The sequence below is a fragment of the Zootermopsis nevadensis genome, unplaced genomic scaffold (assembly GCF_977971745.1).
Source record: "Zootermopsis nevadensis isolate Lab colony 2312 unplaced genomic scaffold, Znev_1.0 Znev_ptg000061l, whole genome shotgun sequence".
In the NCBI taxonomy this organism is placed as follows: Eukaryota; Metazoa; Arthropoda; class Insecta; order Blattodea; family Termopsidae; genus Zootermopsis; species Zootermopsis nevadensis.
In genome coordinates, this window is record NW_028259192.1 from 3,278,216 (window position 1) to 3,294,854 (window position 16,639).

The following is a 16,639-nucleotide window of genomic DNA, read 5'->3' on the forward strand; positions in this document are numbered from 1 at the left end:
AATTCTGTTTCTGTCTGTAGGTAGAAAAGAGAAGATTGCAGAAACCCTGTCTGTTGGACTCCGTGGTTGAGCTCAGAGCCTCAGACCTGAACACGTGGTCCAGTATGAGGTTCAACAGATACGTTGCTCGAGTCTTTATATTTGCTGGTATCCAATTGTAAGTGTTTGAGGCGAGGGTTCATTTGAAGGTCAGGTGTTCAGGTTGTGATGTCCAGTAAATTATTTTCAGTGCATTTGTATTTGCTTGCCTCCATCATCAGGGCGATCACCCTGATGACGGAGGCAGTATGACCTCTGAAACGTTGGTAAACTTCTACCAAACTACACGGCGTAACAACCCAGAAGATAGAAATCTTCTTATGTGAAACTAGTGATATAAAAGATTAAATATATAAAAATTGCTATACTCTCACACAAAAGCTGATGTTGTTATGTCGAATTGAGCTTATTTTCATTTCAGTAGATTTATTTCTGGAAAATGCAAGATGTGTTTTTAAAGTTATGCAAAGACCTACAGTAACTTTGTATGACACGCATAATTTTCAATGTACCAGCCTGGATACCAGATTCAGTATCTTATGTAATAGAATGTAATTGGATTTATTTGGAACATGTATTTCTTGTGTCTCCCCAAAAAACGTATACACACAAAATTAACATTCTATATAATGTGTATACATTTTATTGGGACTGTGTATTTAAATATTATTTGTGTATACTTTAATAACACACACACACGTAATTTCCATCAAGAGCGGCATCGTGGGGTGTTTCCATGATGGCGGGAAGTATTGCCTGCGGAGGACTGCGTTAAACACTTTCGTAAGGAAGGCTACCACAAGCTTCAATTTTCTGGTCGCCAACACTAGGTAAATGGCATTACCCTCCAGGTGCTGCAGACCCGAGACTGGCTTAGCAAAATGATCTGTGCCTCGACTTCGAATTGGGTGGTCCGTACGATGGCATGCAGTTTGCAAACCTTAGGGCCCGACCCGACTCAACGTGCGTCTCGTTCAGGACGCCGTGCTCACTGAGGAACTGTTGCAATTCCTGCTTACTGCCGCGAACACCTTCTGCATTTCAAAAAGCCAACCGCAAGGCCTTTCCCCATTCGTCGTAGGTCGCTCAGTCATACTCGGTTACGAAGAGGACGACGGTTTTGAGCACAGCTCGGGGGCGAGCTTCCCTGTTGGGAAGGAGGAGGCTGTGGAGAGATGACGGCGTGTCTCGTATACGCAGGACTTGGTTCGGAGTTTTTCTAGGGATTTTCTGCGATATCTTCGAGCGGAGACCGACTTTGGGTGGGAGGAATCAATCTTTGTGGATCGGGGTGGTTGGAGTCTACCACCGGAACTTCAGGACAAGCGAGCTTCAGATTACCGCCGGTAGGGACTGTTTCTGTAGGTTTCGCCGTAGCCTGAGCCTTGACAACACGACCACCTTGGACAACATGGTTTCACCCGCGGCCTAAGTTGTCCTGTCCGGGAGAAGGCTTACCTATGGTCGCTTTGACCGCAGTTGTTTGGCTATTCAATTCTTAGCCGACCACATCAGAGCACAGACAGTTTCGACTCAAAGTTAGCTGATGGCGGGGAAACCCTCAGTTCGGCAACTTGGAAGGCACTTGTGCCGACCAAAGGTTGACTGAGGTTACCCACGGTCAACCGAGGGGATTAACGTTCAGCAGGTCAGCCAAGGCTCTCCTTGAGAAAACACTTAAGTTGGCGCAATAAGTGGTCTAACTGCTTGGCTACCCTGACATGTTTCCGTGCTTTAACTGCCAGGGTATAATTCAAAAGGGGCACAGCCCACCCTTCCTAGTCATTGAGGTCTTCAGCTGAAGTGATTTCTACCCCAAGTTTCAGAGGCTATCTGCCAAAGTGATCTTCACCACTTCTGGATTCAAATACCGAGAGCTATCCACCCAAAAGCCTTCTCACAAAGAACAAGTTTCATTTTGGGATGATCGGCCACCAGTAACAGCCCCTAGTTTGAATACTTAAGGCTTCCCGTAATAATAAAATTCACGATGGTTTAAACACACCCTGTTTTAGTTTGAAGTCATTTTTTAACATTTCCAGCAATGCGTTTCGTACACAGAAATAGTGTAACCTAGCAAGGGAAGATGTCTTCCGCTTGCGCAGGACTCCGCTCTTAGTTGGCTTCTGGATGGTTGGTCGGTGATGAGGACGAACTAAAAGAGTGGAATTATGGACTGGTCAGGGCTGGGTTGTGTCCTGAAATGAAGAGTGTAGTGGCTTAGTTGCCCGGTCGGGCTTCCTACGTCCCTTGAGAGAGTGGGTGAGGGTCTTCCATGTCCGGCTCCGGCGAAGACCATCTGTCCTGTATAAGTTTGTCGGATTGTTCGGTTTTCATGGCCTCCCAGATCATCCGGTCCATGTATCTGTATTTGGTGTCCTGTATTTGCATGCGGTGGCCCAGGTTGGTGCTGTGTTCGGCCACGGCGGATTTGTCTGGATGCTGCAGTCGGATGCGCTGGTGTTCCTTGACTCAGGTCTAGATATAATGGTCGGTCTTCATCACACTTACAGGGCTTGTTGTACACGCAAGGAGTATTGAGTTTTTGGATATCAAGTCATATATTTTATCTTTTAAAAATACGGGGTATAGATTGGACAGGATTGAATTGGTTCCGGACTGAGTTCAATGCATAAGTTTTGTAAACACGGACTTATGTGCATCAGCGTTTCTTAAAAGCAACGCATTTCCTAAAAAAACTGCTTAACAATACATCTTTCAAAATACTGTTATGAGGCTAGTTTATGAATTTAGTTCCATAACTTAGCGTGTCCGGTGAAGTTAGGTTAGGTTAGGTTAGGTTAGGTTAGATGACTATTTTGAAAAGACCAGCTTCTCCTGTCTCTTCCACCCGGTTTCTTATTAACCATCATTGCACTGTCCTTCAACAAAACTTTGTCAAATTGCTTGACAATAACTGGCGACGGTGCGCCGAGCGTAGCGACATCCACATTTCGGCGGGTTTGCAAACCTCCGATGCTGCACTCGAGGGCCAGAACCAACACGGACACCAGGACACCCAGTGTGAGGACGCTAATAGTGGGGAATACTTCGGCGAGGCCAATGGTCGCCCAGTCCCTGTTTTGGGGCGACTCCGTTCTCTCCAGCGTCCTGTCCCGGAAACGTTTCATCAAGGCAGCGGTTCGCATCTTCTGTAGGCTACAAGTATGGTAAATAAATGTCCCAGTTAACATAGCTTCACAACTACTTTTGATGAAAAATCTTTTCTTAATTGATAGAAATTTTTACAATTTTCCAAAATTTTTAAAATATTTCTACAAATGAAAATGTTCTAAAATTTTCAAAATTCAAACAAATTATGAAAATTTTAAAAAATAGAATTTTGAAAATTGAAATAATTTTCAAATTTGGCTAAAAATCTCACGAAATTAAAGATTCCAAAATTACCAAAAGTAATATTTTTAAAATTTCAAGAATGTTTCCAAAATAGTAATACTTGTAAACATTTATAAAATAAACTAAAAATTCCATAAAATTAAAAATTTTCGATTTAAAATGCATACGAGTCAATCGGCTGTAGGTCAGGCAGTATAGAAACTGAATATGCAAACTGGACAACTGGGATTCGAACCCAGACACGGGCAGAGGATTCTCTACCCCAGCCTCTGCGTCTAGACGGGCTCTGCGACAAACCCGAAAATCTGTAACGGGGTTCCTAAATTACAAAAAATTAAAAAAATTGTGAAATATCTATAAAAATTGAATTTTTAGAATTCTCAAAATTCTAACAAAGCCCTACACAACCCATCCCAATCCAACCATCCCGAGACGAGTCAATCCAACATGAACCGTCCAGAACGGAAAAGACTCTCCCAGTCTCAACCCGACAAGCCCTAAACCACCCATCCTAAGCAAACTAACAAAATTAACCTCAAACTCTACCGGGCCCAAACAAACCTAACCTAACATTCCACAATAATTTAAAATAACCTAACGTATAATCCAACACAACACAACACGAACTAATACAACATAACCTAAACTCTACCAACTAAATCTATCCCAACCCTACTCACAACCACCCAAACCGACACAACACGAAACGACACGACTTAATCGCACACGATGGAAAAAAATTTAAGTTGGAATTTTTCAATTATTTTAGTTTTGTGGGCTCTTTAGAAAATTTACGGGTATTTTCGATTTTTTGAGAATCTTCAAAAAATTGAAGAATTTTCTCATATTCAACCCCAACCATTTACTGCCGCACTCGGTCTCTATCGTACCCTGTCTCTAACGGACGCGGTCTCTGCACACAGTCTCTACACGATCCGGTTTCTGGCGGGCCGTCGCTGCAAAGCTCGGCTTCTGAAGAGACCGAGTGAGCCAGAGAAAGTCTTGGAGAGACCTTGTACCAGAGACAGTGTCTTGCAGAGTCCGATTGAGACAGAGACCTAGTCACGCACAGACTGGGTGAGACAGACACTGAGTCCAGCGGAGACCGAGCCTTGCAGAGACAGTGTGGGGGATATTTTTGAAAAAAGTTCAAATTCTTCAAAACTGTCAAAAAATCAAAGAAGGCAGGAAATTGTCTAAACAGTGCAAAAACCACAATTTTTCGAAAATTTTGACAAAAATTTTGAATGTGAAATTTTTAATTTCCTTTGGTTTTGTGCGCTTTTTGGACAATTTCCAGCATTTTTTTGTTTTTGAAAATTTTGAAATTTTTCAAAATTCCACCCACCTGATGCCTTGCAGAACCGGTCTCTCTCGGACTGTTTCTGATGTACTGTGTCTCTGAAGATGACGGTGTGTGCCTGAATCGGGCTCTGCACAGACCGGTGACTGTATGACGCGGCTGTGACCTGCCGCCTCAGAGAAGTCTAGGTGCGGCAGACTACAAGTAATGCAGAGAATCAGACCGGCAGAGACCGACACCTGCAGAGGCCGGTTGGTGCAGACACCGAGGCAGGCAGCAACCAAATGAGAGAGAGGCTGAGTCCGGCAGAGACAGGGTGATTCATTCACCGGGTTTGGCAGGCATCTCTTGGGGAGAGTTTAGAAAAAAATATTCGAATTTTTCAAAATTTTCTAAAAATAAAAAAATGCTGGAAATTGTCTGAAAAGCGCACAAAACCAAAATTTTGAATGTTAAATTTTTCATTTTTTGATTTTGTGCGCTTTTCGGACAATTCCCATCATTTTTTGATTTTTTGAAATTTTTCAAAATTCCTCACACCTGATGCCTTGCAGAACCGGTCTCTCAGGGACTTTTTCTGATGTACTGTGTCTCTGACGACGGTTTGTGCCTGAGGAACGCGGTCGTTGCCACACATGGCCTCTAACGCGCAGTCTCTGAGAAGCCCAGGTGCGGCACAAACTACGTAAGGCCGAGACGGACAGAGACACTGACGGCCACACCCAGTCCTGCAGAAGCCGTTTGTTATAGACACCGAGGCAATCAGCAATCGGGTGATAGAGGCCGAGTCCGTCAGAGACAGGACGTGGCATACACCGAGGCCGGCATGCACCTCTTCGGGGGAATTTTGAAAAAAAGTTGAAACTTTTCAATATTTTCGAAAAATCAAAAAATGCTGGAAATTGTCTCAAAGGAGCACAAAACCAAAAAAATTGAAAATTTCCAAAAAAAATTGAAAATGGAATTTTTCAAAACATTTTGGTTGTGAGCGCTTTTTGGACAATTTCCAGCATTTTTAGATTATACGAAAGTTTTAAAATTTTTAAAAATTTTCACAACTGATGCCTTGCAAAACCAGTTTCTGTCGAACTGTTTCGTATGACTTGTGTCTCTGAGGATCGCGGTCGTTGCCATACACGGCCCCTGACGCGCAGTCTAAGAAACCCCGGTGCGGCAACCACTACGTAAAGCAGAGACGAACAGAGACACTGACGGCCACACGCAGTACTGCGGAAGCCGATTGTTATATTTTTGAATAATTCCACCCTAAATCTTTTCAAAATGTTCAATATTTTTTTGTTTTTGTGCGCTTTTCAGACAATTTCCAGGATTTCTTGGTTTTTCTAATATTTTGAAAATTTTCAAAACTCTCCCCAAAGGATGCATGCTAGCCTCGGTGGATACCTCGCCCTGTCTCTGCCGGAATCTGCCTCTCTCACAACCGGTTGCCATCTGCCTCGGTGTCTGCAGCAACCGGCCTCTGCGGGACTGCGTGAGGCCGTCTGTGTCTCTGTCCGACTCTGCTTTACGTAGTGGGTGCCGCACCGGGGCTTCTCAGAGACTGAGTGTCAGAAGCCGTGTGTGGCAACGACCGCTTTCCTCAGGGACACATTACATAGGAAACAGTACGACTGAGACCTGGTCTCAAAGCATCAGGTGGGAAGAATTTTGAAAGAAATTTTTTAAAAATTGAAAATGTTTTGAAAGTGAAAAAATGCTGAAAATTGTCCAAAAGCGCACAAAACTAAAATAATTGAAAAATATCACATTCAAAATTTTTCAAAATTTTCAAAATTTGTTTAAGTTCGCTTTTCAAACAATTTCCAGCATTTTTTAATTTTTAAAAATTTTGAATATTTTTCTAAAGTCTCCACAATAGATAACTGCAAAATTCGGTAAATGAATCTGTGTCTATGACCGACTCGGCTTCTATCTCAACCGTTCGTTGCCTAAGTCTGTGTGTGCAAAAACCGGCAAGTCTAAAGTCACGAAGAGACCCAAGTTCCGAAAACTTGCAAGTCCCAAGTCGTGAGAAGTCGCATGATCCAAATAGCGAGTAGTCGCATGTCCCAAGTCGTGACAAGTCGCATGTCTCAAGTCGTGAAAAGACAAATGTCTCAAGTCGTGAGAAATCGCATGTCTCAAGTCGCGAGAAGTCGCATGTCCCAAGTCACGAGAAGTCGCATGTCCCAAGTCGTGAGAAGTCACATGTACCAAGTCTTGAGAAATCAATTATCCCAAGTCTCGAGAAGTCACTTCTCCCAATCCTTGAAAAGTCGCATGTCTCAAGTCTTGAGAAGTCACTTGTCCCAAGTCTTGAGAAGTGCGTGTCCCAAGTCTTGAGAAGTCACTTGTACCAAGTCTTGAGAAGTCACTTTTCCCAAGTCTTGAGAAGTCAATTGTCCCAAGTCTTGAGAAGTCACTTGTCCCAAGTCTTGAGAAGTGCGTGTCCCAAGTCTTCAGAAGTCACTTGTTCCAAGTCTTGAGAAGTCACTTGTCCCAAGTCTTGAGAAGTCACTTGTCCCAAGTCTTGAGAAGTCACCTGTCCCAAGTTCTAAGAAGTCACTTGTCCCAAGTCTTGAGAAGTCACTCGTCCCAAGTCTTGAGAAGTCACTCGTCCCAAGTCTTGAGAAGTTGTTGTCCCAAGTCTTGAGAAGTCACTTGTCCCAAGTCTTGAGAAGTTCTTGTCCCAAGTCTTGAGAAGTCACTTGTCCCAAGTCTTGAGAAGTTATTCGTCCCAAGTCTTGAGAAGTCACTCGTCCCAAGTCTTGAGAAGTTCTTGTCCCAAGTCTTGAGAAGTCCTTGTCCCAAGTCTTGAGAAGTTATTCGTCCCAAGTCTTGAGAAGTCACTCGTCCCAAGTCTTGAGAAGTCACTCGTCCCAAGTCTTGAGAATTTATTGTCCCAAGTCTTGTCTGCTTGTTTAGGGCTGTGCCTCATCTGTCTTAACTGAATTCAAATTTTTTCGAAAATTCTTAGTTTTCTTCGCGTTTCACGCCATTTGCAGTCGTTTTTAATTTTTTTGAAATTTCAAAAAAATTTTAAAATTCTCAAAGGGGTACCCCTTTGAGAAATTTCAATTTTTTCGAAAAATTTCGAAAAATCGAAAAACGTGGCAAATCGTCCAAAAAGCGCACAAAACTAAGAATTTTTGAAAATTTTCAAATTTAATTTTTTTCCGAATTTTCCGAACATTTTTGGTTTTGTGCGCATTTGAGAAGGTTTGCAGCGTTTTTTGATTTTTCGAAAAATTTAAAAATTTTTCCTTCTAAACTTGACCTGTCCCATCCCTATCAGGACTACACACCCAAGTCTTGAGAAGTCACTCGTCCCAAGTCTTGAGAAGTTCTTGTCCCAAGTCTTGAGAAGTTGTTGTCCCAAGTCTTGAGAAGTCACTCGTCCCAAGTCTTGAGAAGTCACTCGTCCCAAGTCTTGAGAAGTCGCTCGTCCCAAGTCTTGAGAAGTTCTTGTCCCAAGTCTTGAGAAGTTCTTGTCCCAAGTCTTGAGAAGTCACTCGTCCCAAGTCTTGAGAAGTCACTCGTCCCAAGTCTTGAGACGTCACTCGTCCCAAGTCTTGAGAAGTTCTTGTCCCAAGTCTTGAGAAGTCACTTGTCCCAAGTCTTGAGAAGTTCTTGTCCCAAGTCTTGAGAAGTCACTTGTCCCAAGTCTTGAGAAGTCACTCGTCCCAAGTCTTGAGAAGTTCTTGTCCCAAGTCTTGAGAAGTCCTTGTCCCAAGTCTTGAGAAGTTATTGTCCCAAGTCTTGTCTGCTTGTTTAGGGCTGTGCCTCACCTGACTTAGCTGAATTAAAATTTATTCGAAAATTCTTAGTTTTCTTCGCGTTTCACGCCATTTGCAGTCGTTTTTAATTTTTTAAAATTTCGAAAAATTTTGAAAATTCTCAAAGGGGTACCCCTTTGAGAAATTTCAATTTTTTCGAAAAATTTCGAAAAATCGAAAAACGTGGCAAATCGTCCAAAAAGCGCACAAAACTAAGAATTTTTGAAAATTTTCAAATTTAATTTTTTTCCGAACATTTTTGGTTTTGTGCGCATTTGAGAAGGTTTGCAGCGTTTTTTGATTTTTCGAAAAATTTGAAAATTTTTCCTTCTAAACTTGACCTGTCCCATCCCTATCAGGACTACACTCCCAAGTCTTGAGAAGTCACTCGTCCCAAGTCTTGAGAAGTTCTTGTCCCAAGTCTTGAGAAGTTGTTGTCCCAAGTCTTGAGAAGTCACTCGTCCCAAGTCTTGAGAAGTCACTCGTCCCAAGTCTTGAGAAGTCGCTCGTCCCAAGTCTTGAGAAGTTCTTGTCCCAAGTCTTGAGAAGTTCTTGTCCCAAGTCTTGAGAAGTCACTCGTCCCAAGTCTTGAGAAGTCACTCGTCCCAAGTCTTGAGACGTCACTCGTCCCAAGTCTTGAGAAGTTCTTGTCCCAAGTCTTGAGAAGTCACTTGTCCCAAGTCTTGAGAAGTTCTTGTCCCAAGTCTTGAGAAGTCACTTGTCCCAAGTCTTGAGAAGTCACTCGTCCCAAGTCTTGAGAAGTTCTTGTCCCAAGTCTTGAGAAGTCCTTGTCCCAAGTCTTGAGAAGTTATTGTCCCAAGTCTTGTCTGCTTGTTTAGGGCTGTGCCTCACCTGACTTAGCTGAATTAAAATTTATTCGAAAATTCTTAGTTTTCTTCGCGTTTCACGCCATTTGCTGTCGTTTTTAATTTTTTAAAATTTCGAAAAATTTTGAAAATTTTCAAATTTAATTTTTTTCCGAATTTTCCGAAAATTTTTGGATTTGTGCGCATTTTAGAACGTTTGCAGCTTTTTTGGTTTTTCGAAAAATTTGAAATTTTTTCTTCTAAATTTGACCTGTCCCATCCCTGTCAGGACTAGACTCCTAAGTCTTGAGAAGTCACTCGTCCCAAGTCTTGAGAAGTTCTTGTCCCAAGTCTTGAGAAGTTCTTGTCCCAAGTCTTGAGAAGTCACTCGTCCCAAGTCTTGAGAAGTCACTCGTCCCAAGCCTTGAGACGTCACTCGTCCCAAGTCTTGAGAAGTTCTTGTCCCAAGTCTTGAGAAGTTATTCGTCCCAAGTCTTGAGAAGTCACTCGTCCCAAGTCTTGAGAAGTTCTTGTCCCAAGTCTTGAGAAGTCCTTGTCCCAAGTCTTGAGAATTTATTGTCCCAAGTCTTGTCTGCTTGTTTAGGGCTGTGCCTCACCTGTCTTAACTGAATTCAAATTTTTTCGAAAATTCTTAGTTTTCTTCGCGTTTCACGCCATTTGCAGTCGTTTTTAATTTTTTTGAAATTTCGAAAATTTTTGAAAATTCTCAAAGGGGTACCCCTTTGAGAAATTTCAATTTTTTCGAAAAATTTCGAAAAATCGAAAAACGAGGCAAATCGTCCAAAAAGCGCACAAAACTAAGAATTTTTGAAAATTTTCAAATTTAATTTTTTTCCGAATTTTCCGAAAATTTTTGGTTTTCTGCGCATTTCAGAAGGTTTGCAGCGTTTTTTGATTTTTCGAAAAATTTGAAAATTTTTCCTTCTAAATTTGACCTGTCCCATCCTTATCAGGTCTAGACTCCCAAGTCTTGAGAAATCACTTGTCCCAAGTCTTGAGAAGTCCTTGTCCCAAGTCTTGAAAAGTTCTTGTCCCAAGTCTTGAGAAGTCACTTGTCCCAAGTCTTGAGAAGTCACTCGTCCCAAGTCTTGAGAAGTCACTCGTCCCAAGTCTTGAGAAGTCACTCGTCCCAAGTCTTGAGAAGTTGTTGTCCCAAGTCTTGAGAAGTCACTTGTCCCAAGTCTTGAGAAGTTCTTGTCCCAAGTCTTGAGAAGTCACTTGTCCCAAGTCTTGAGAAGTTTTTCGTCCCAAGTCTTGAGAAGTCACTCGTCCCAAGTCTTGAGAAGTTCTTGTCCCAAGTTTTGAGAAGTCCTTGTCCCAAGTCTTGAGAATTTATTGTCCCAAGTCTTGTCTGCTTGTTTAGAGCTGTGCCTCACCTGTCTTAACTGAATTCAAATTTTTTCGAAAATTCTTAGTTTTCTTTGCGTTTCACGCCATTTGCAGTCGTTTTTAATTTTTTAAAATTTCGAAAAATTTTGAAAATTCTCAAAGGGGTACCCCTTTGAGAAATTTCAATTTTTTCGAAAAATTTCGAAAAATCGAAAAACGTGGCAAATCGTCCAAAAAGCGCACAAAACTAAGAATTTTTGAAAACTTTCAAGTTTTAATTTTTTTCCGAATTTTCCGAAAATTTTTGGTTTTCTGCGCATTTCAGAAGGTTTGCAGCGTTTTTTGATTTTTCGAAAAATTTGAAAATTTTTCCTTCTAAATTTGACCTGTCCTATCCCTATCAGGTCTAGACTCCCAAGTCTTGAGAAATCACTTGTCCCAAGTCTTGAGAAGTCCTTGTCCCAAGTCTTGAAAAGTTCTTGTCCCAAGTCTTGAGAAGTCACTTGTCCCAAGTCTTGAGAAGTCACTCGTCCCAAGTCTTGAGAAGTCACTCGTCCCAAGTCTTGAGAAGTCACTCGTCCCAAGTCTTGAGAAGTTGTCCCAAGTCTTGAGAAGTCACTTGTCCCAAGTCTTGAGAAGTTCTTGTCCCAAGTCTTGAGAAGTCACTTGTCCCAAGTCTTGAGAAGTTATTCGTCCCAAGTCTTGAGAAGTCACTCGTCCCAAGTCTTGAGAAGTTCTTGTCCCAAGTCTTGAGAAGTCCTTGTCCCAAGTCTTGAGAATTTATTGTCCCAAGTCTTGTCTGCTTGTTTAGGGCTGTGCCTCACCTGTCTTAACTGAATTCAAATTTTTTCGAAAATTCTTAATTTTCTTCGCGTTTCACGCCATTTGCAGTCGTTTTTAATTTTTTTGAAATTTCAAAAAAAATTTAAAATTCTCAAAGGGGTACACCTTTGAGAAATTTCAATTTTTTCGAAAAATTTCGAAAAATCGAAAAACGTGGCAAATCGTCCAAAAAGCGCACAAAACTAAGAATTTTTGAAAATTTTCAAATTTAATTTTTTTCCGAATTTTCCGAAAATTTTTGGTTTCGTGCGCATTTGAGAAGGTTTGCAGCGTTTTTTGATTTTTCGAAAAATTTGAAAATTTTTCCTTCTAAACTTGACCTGTCCCATCCCTATCAGGACTACACTCCCAAGTCTTGAGAAGTCACTCGTCCCAAGTCTTGAGAAGTTCTTGTCCCAAGTCTTGAGAAGTTGTTGTCCCAAGTCTTGAGAAGTCACTCGTCCCAAGTCTTGAGAAGTCACTCGTCCCAAGTCTTGAGAAGTCGCTCGTCCCAAGTCTTGAGAAGTTCTTGTCCCAAGTCTTGAGAAGTTCTTGTCCCAAGTCTTGAGAAGTCACTCGTCCCAAGTCTTGAGAAGTCACTCGTCCCAAGTCTTGAGACGTCACTCGTCCCAAGTCTTGAGAAGTTCTTGTCCCAAGTCTTGAGAAGTCACTTGTCCCAAGTCTTGAGAAGTTCTTGTCCCAAGTCTTGAGAAGTCACTTGTCCCAAGTCAAGAGAAGTCACTCGTCCCAAGTCTTGAGAAGTTCTTGTCCCAAGTCTTGAGAAGTCCTTGTCCCAAGTCTTGAGAAGTTATTGTCCCAAGTCTTGTCTGCTTGTTTAGGGCTGTGCCTCACCTGACTTAGCTGAATTAAAATTTATTCGAAAATTCTTAGATTTCTTCGCGTTTCACGCCATTTGCAGTCGTTTTTAATTTTTTAAAATTTCGAAAAATTTTGAAAATTCTCAAAGGGGTACCCCTTTGAGAAATTTCAATTTTTTCGAAAAATTTCGAAAAATCGAAAAACGTGGCAAATCGTCCAAAAAGCGCACAAAACTAAGAATTTTTGAAAATTTTCAAATTTAATTTTTTTCCGAATTTTCCGAAAATTTTTGGATTTGTGCGCATTTTAGAACGTTTGCAGCTTTTTTGGTTTTTCGAAAAATTTGAAATTTTTTTCTTCTAAATTTGACCTGTCCCATCCCTGTCAGGACTAGACTCCTAAGTCTTGAGAAGTCACTCGTCCCAAGTCTTGAGAAGTTCTTGTCCCAAGTCTTGAGAAGTTCTTGTCCCAAGTCTTGAGAAGTCACTCGTCCCAAGTCTTGAGAAGTCACTCGTCGCAAGCCTTGAGACGTCACTCGTCCCAAGTCTTGAGAAGTTCTTGTCCCAAGTCTTGAGAAGTTATTCGTCCCAAGTCTTGAGAAGTCACTCGTCCCAAGTCTTGAGAAGTTCTTGTCCCAAGTCTTGAGAAGTCCTTGTCCCAAGTCTTGAGAATTTATTGTCCCAAGTCTTGTCTGCTTGTTTAGGGCTGTGCCTCACCTGTCTTAACTGAATTCAAATTTTTTGGAAAATTCTTAGTTTTCTTCGCGTTTCACGCCATTTGCAGTCGTTTTTAATTTTTTTGAAATTTCGAAAAATTTTGAAAATTCTCAAAGGGGTACCCCTTTGAGAAATTTCAATTTTTTCGAAAAATTTCGAAAAATCGAAAAACGAGGCAAATCGTCCAAAAAGCGCACAAAACTAAGAATTTTTGAAAATTTTCAAGTTTTAATTTTTTTCCGAATTTTCCGAAAATTTTTGGTTTTCTGCGCATTTCAGAAGGTTTGCAGCGTTTTTTGATTTTTCGAAAAATTTGAAAATTTTTCCTTCTAAATTTGACCTGTCCCATCCTTATCAGGTCTAGACTCCCAAGTCTTGAGAAATCACTTGTCCCAAGTCTTGAGAAGTCCTTGTCCCAAGTCTTGAAAAGTTCTTGTCCCAAGTCTTGAGAAGTCACTTGTCCCAAGTCTTGAGAAGTCACTCGTCCCAAGTCTTGAGAAGTCACTCGTCCCAAGTCTTGAGAAGTTGTTGTCCCAAGTCTTGAGAAGTCACTTGTCCCAAGTCTTGAGAAGTTCTTGTCCCAAGTCTTGAGAAGTCACTTGTCCCAAGTCTTGAGACGTTTTTCGTCCCAAGTCTTGAGAAGTCACTCGTCCCAAGTCTTGAGAAGTTCTTGTCCCAAGTCTTGAGAAGTCCTTGTCCCAAGTCTTGAGAATTTATTGTCCCAAGTCTTGTCTGCTTGTTTAGAGCTGTGCCTCACCTGTCTTAACTGAATTCAAATTTTTTCGAAAATCCTTAGTTTTCTTCGCGTTTCACGCCATTTGCAGTCGTTTCTAATTTTTTTGAAATTTCGAAAAAATTTTAAAATTCTCAAAGGGGTACCCCTTTGAGAAATTTCAATTTTTTCGAAAAATTTCGAAAAATCGAAAAACGTGGCAAATCGTCCAAAAAGCGCACAAAACTAAGAATTTTTGAAAATTTTCAAGTTTTAATTTTTTTCCGAATTTTCCGAAAATTTTTGGTTTTCTGCGCATTTCAGAAGGTTTGCAGCGTTTTTTGATTTTTCGAAAAATTTGAAAATTTTTCCTTCTAAATTTGACCTGTCCCATCCTTATCAGGTCTAGACTCCCAAGTCTTGAGAAATCACTTGTCCCAAGTCTTGAGAAGTCCTTGTCCCAAGTCTTGAAAAGTTCTTGTCCCAAGTCTTGAGAAGTCACTTGTCCCAAGTCTTGAGAAGTCACTCGTCCCAAGTCTTGAGAAGTCACTCGTCCCAAGTCTTGAGAAGTTGTTGTCCCAAGTCTTGAGAAGTCACTTGTCCCAAGTCTTGAGAAGTTCTTGTCCCAAGTCTTGAGAAGTCACTTGTCCCAAGTCTTGAGACGTTTTTCGTCCCAAGTCTTGAGAAGTCACTCGTCCCAAGTCTTGAGAAGTTCTTGTCCCAAGTCTTGAGAAGTCCTTGTCCCAAGTCTTGAGAATTTATTGTCCCAAGTCTTGTCTGCTTGTTTAGAGCTGTGCCTCACCTGTCTTAACTGAATTCAAATTTTTTCGAAAATCCTTAGTTTTCTTCGCGTTTCACGCCATTTGCAGTCGTTTCTAATTTTTTTGAAATTTCGAAAAAATTTTAAAATTCTCAAAGGGGTACCCCTTTGAGAAATTTCAATTTTTTCGAAAAATTTCGAAAAATCGAAAAACGTGGCAAATCGTCCAAAAAGCGCACAAAACTAAGAATTTTTGAAAATTTTCAAGTTTTAATTTTTTTCCGAATTTTCCGAAAATTTTTGGTTTTCTGCGCATTTCAGAAGGTTTGCAGCGTTTTTTGATTTTTCGAAAAATTTGAAAATTTTTCCTTCTAAATTTGACCTGTCCCATCCTTATCAGGTCTAGACTCCCAAGTCTTGAGAAATCACTTGTCCCAAGTCTTGAGAAGTCCTTGTCCCAAGTCTTGAAAAGTTCTTGTCCCAAGTCTTGAGAAGTCACTTGTCCCAAGTCTTGAGAAGTCACTCGTCCCAAGTCTTGAGAAGTCACTCGTCCCAAGTCTTGAGAAGTCACTCGTCCCAAGTCTTGAGAAGTTGTTGTCCCAAGTCTTGAGAAGTCACTTGTCCCAAGTCTTGAGAAGTTCTTGTCCCAAGTCTTGAGAAGTCACTTGTCCCAAGTCTTGAGAAGTTTTTCGTCCCAAGTCTTGAGAAGTCACTCGTCCCAAGTCTTGAGAAGTTCTTGTCCCAAGTTTTGAGAAGTCCTTGTCCCAAGTCTTGAGAATTTATTGTCCCAAGTCTTGTCTGCTTGTTTAGAGCTGTGCCTCACCTGTCTTAACTGAATTCAAATTTTTTCGAAAATTCTTAGTTTTCTTCGCGTTTCACGCCATTTGCAGTCGTTTTTAATTTTTTAAAATTTCGAAAAATTTTGAAAATTCTCAAAGGGGTACCCCTTTGAGAAATTTCAATTTTTTCGAAAAATTTCGAAAAATCGAAAAACGTGGCAAATCGTCCAAAAAGCGCACAAAACTAAGAATTTTTGAAAACTTTCAAGTTTTAATTTTTTTCCGAATTTTCCGAAAATTTTTGGTTTTCTGCGCATTTCAGAAGGTTTGCAGCGTTTTTTGATTTTTCGAAAAATTTGAAAATTTTTCCTTCTAAACTTGACCTGTCCCATCCCTATCAGGACTACACTCCCAAGTCTTGAGAAGTCACTCGTCCCAAGTCTTGAGAAGTTCTTGTCCCAAGTCTTGAGAAGTTGTCCCAAGTCTTGAGAAGTCACTCGTCCCAAGTCTTGAGAAGTCACTCGTCCCAAGTCTTGAGAAGTCGCTCGTCCCAAGTCTTGAGAAGTTCTTGTCCCAAGTCTTGAGAAGTTCTTGTCCCAAGTCTTGAGAAGTCACTCGTCCCAAGTCTTGAGAAGTCACTCGTCCCAAGTCTTGAGACGTCACTCGTCCCAAGTCTTGAGAAGTTCTTGTCCCAAGTCTTGAGAAGTCACTTGTCCCAAGTCTTGAGAAGTTCTTGTCCCAAGTCTTGAGAAGTCACTTGTCCCAAGTCTTGAGAAGTCACTCGTCCCAAGTCTTGAGAAGTTCTTGTCCCAAGTCTTGAGAAGTCCTTGTCCCAAGTCTTGAGAAGTTATTGTCCCAAGTCTTGTCTGCTTGTTTAGGGCTGTGCCTCACCTGACTTAGCTGAATTAAAATTTATTCGAAAATTCTTAGTTTTCTTCGCGTTTCACGCCATTTGCAGTCGTTTTTAATTTTTTAAAATTTCGAAAATTTTTGAAAATTCTCAAAGGGGTACCCCTTTGAGAAATTTCAATTTTTTCGAAAAATTTCGAAAAATCGAAAAACGTGGCAAATCGTCCAAAAAGCGCACAAAACTAAGAATTTTTGAAAATTTTCAAATTTAATTTTTTTCCGAATTTTCCGAAAATTTTTGGATTTGTGCGCATTTTAGAACGTTTGCAGCTTTTTTGGTTTTTCGAAAAATTTGAAATTTTTTTCTTCTAAATTTGACCTGTCCCATCCCTGTCAGGACTAGACTCCTAAGTCTTGAGAAGTCACTCGTCCCAAGTCTTGAGAAGTTCTTGTCCCAAGTCTTGAGAAGTTCTTGTCCCAAGTCTTGAGAAGTCACTCGTCCCAAGTCTTGAGAAGTCACTCGTCGCAAGCCTTGAGACGTCACTCGTCCC

General features: G+C 41.0%; 1 protein-coding gene across 2 annotated transcripts in view; it reads right to left on the reverse strand.

Moving 5' to 3' along the window:
• Positions 1-7: 7 nt before the first annotated feature.
• The window catches only part of LOC110835939 (putative glutamate receptor), a 56,820-nt gene continuing 40,188 nt past the window's right edge, over positions 8-16,639 (reverse strand). The window contains exons 10-11 of one of the 2 annotated variants that reach the window (XM_087340812.1): positions 4,745-4,897; positions 8-3,198 (exon numbers count right to left, since the gene is read on the reverse strand). In XM_087340812.1, the coding sequence (XP_087196938.1) occupies positions 2,841-3,198; positions 4,745-4,897 (511 nt within the window). In that variant the 3' untranslated portion in view covers positions 8-2,840. The remainder of the gene's footprint in view (positions 3,199-4,744; positions 4,898-16,639) is intronic. The other variant, XM_087340813.1, reaches the window with a different exon arrangement.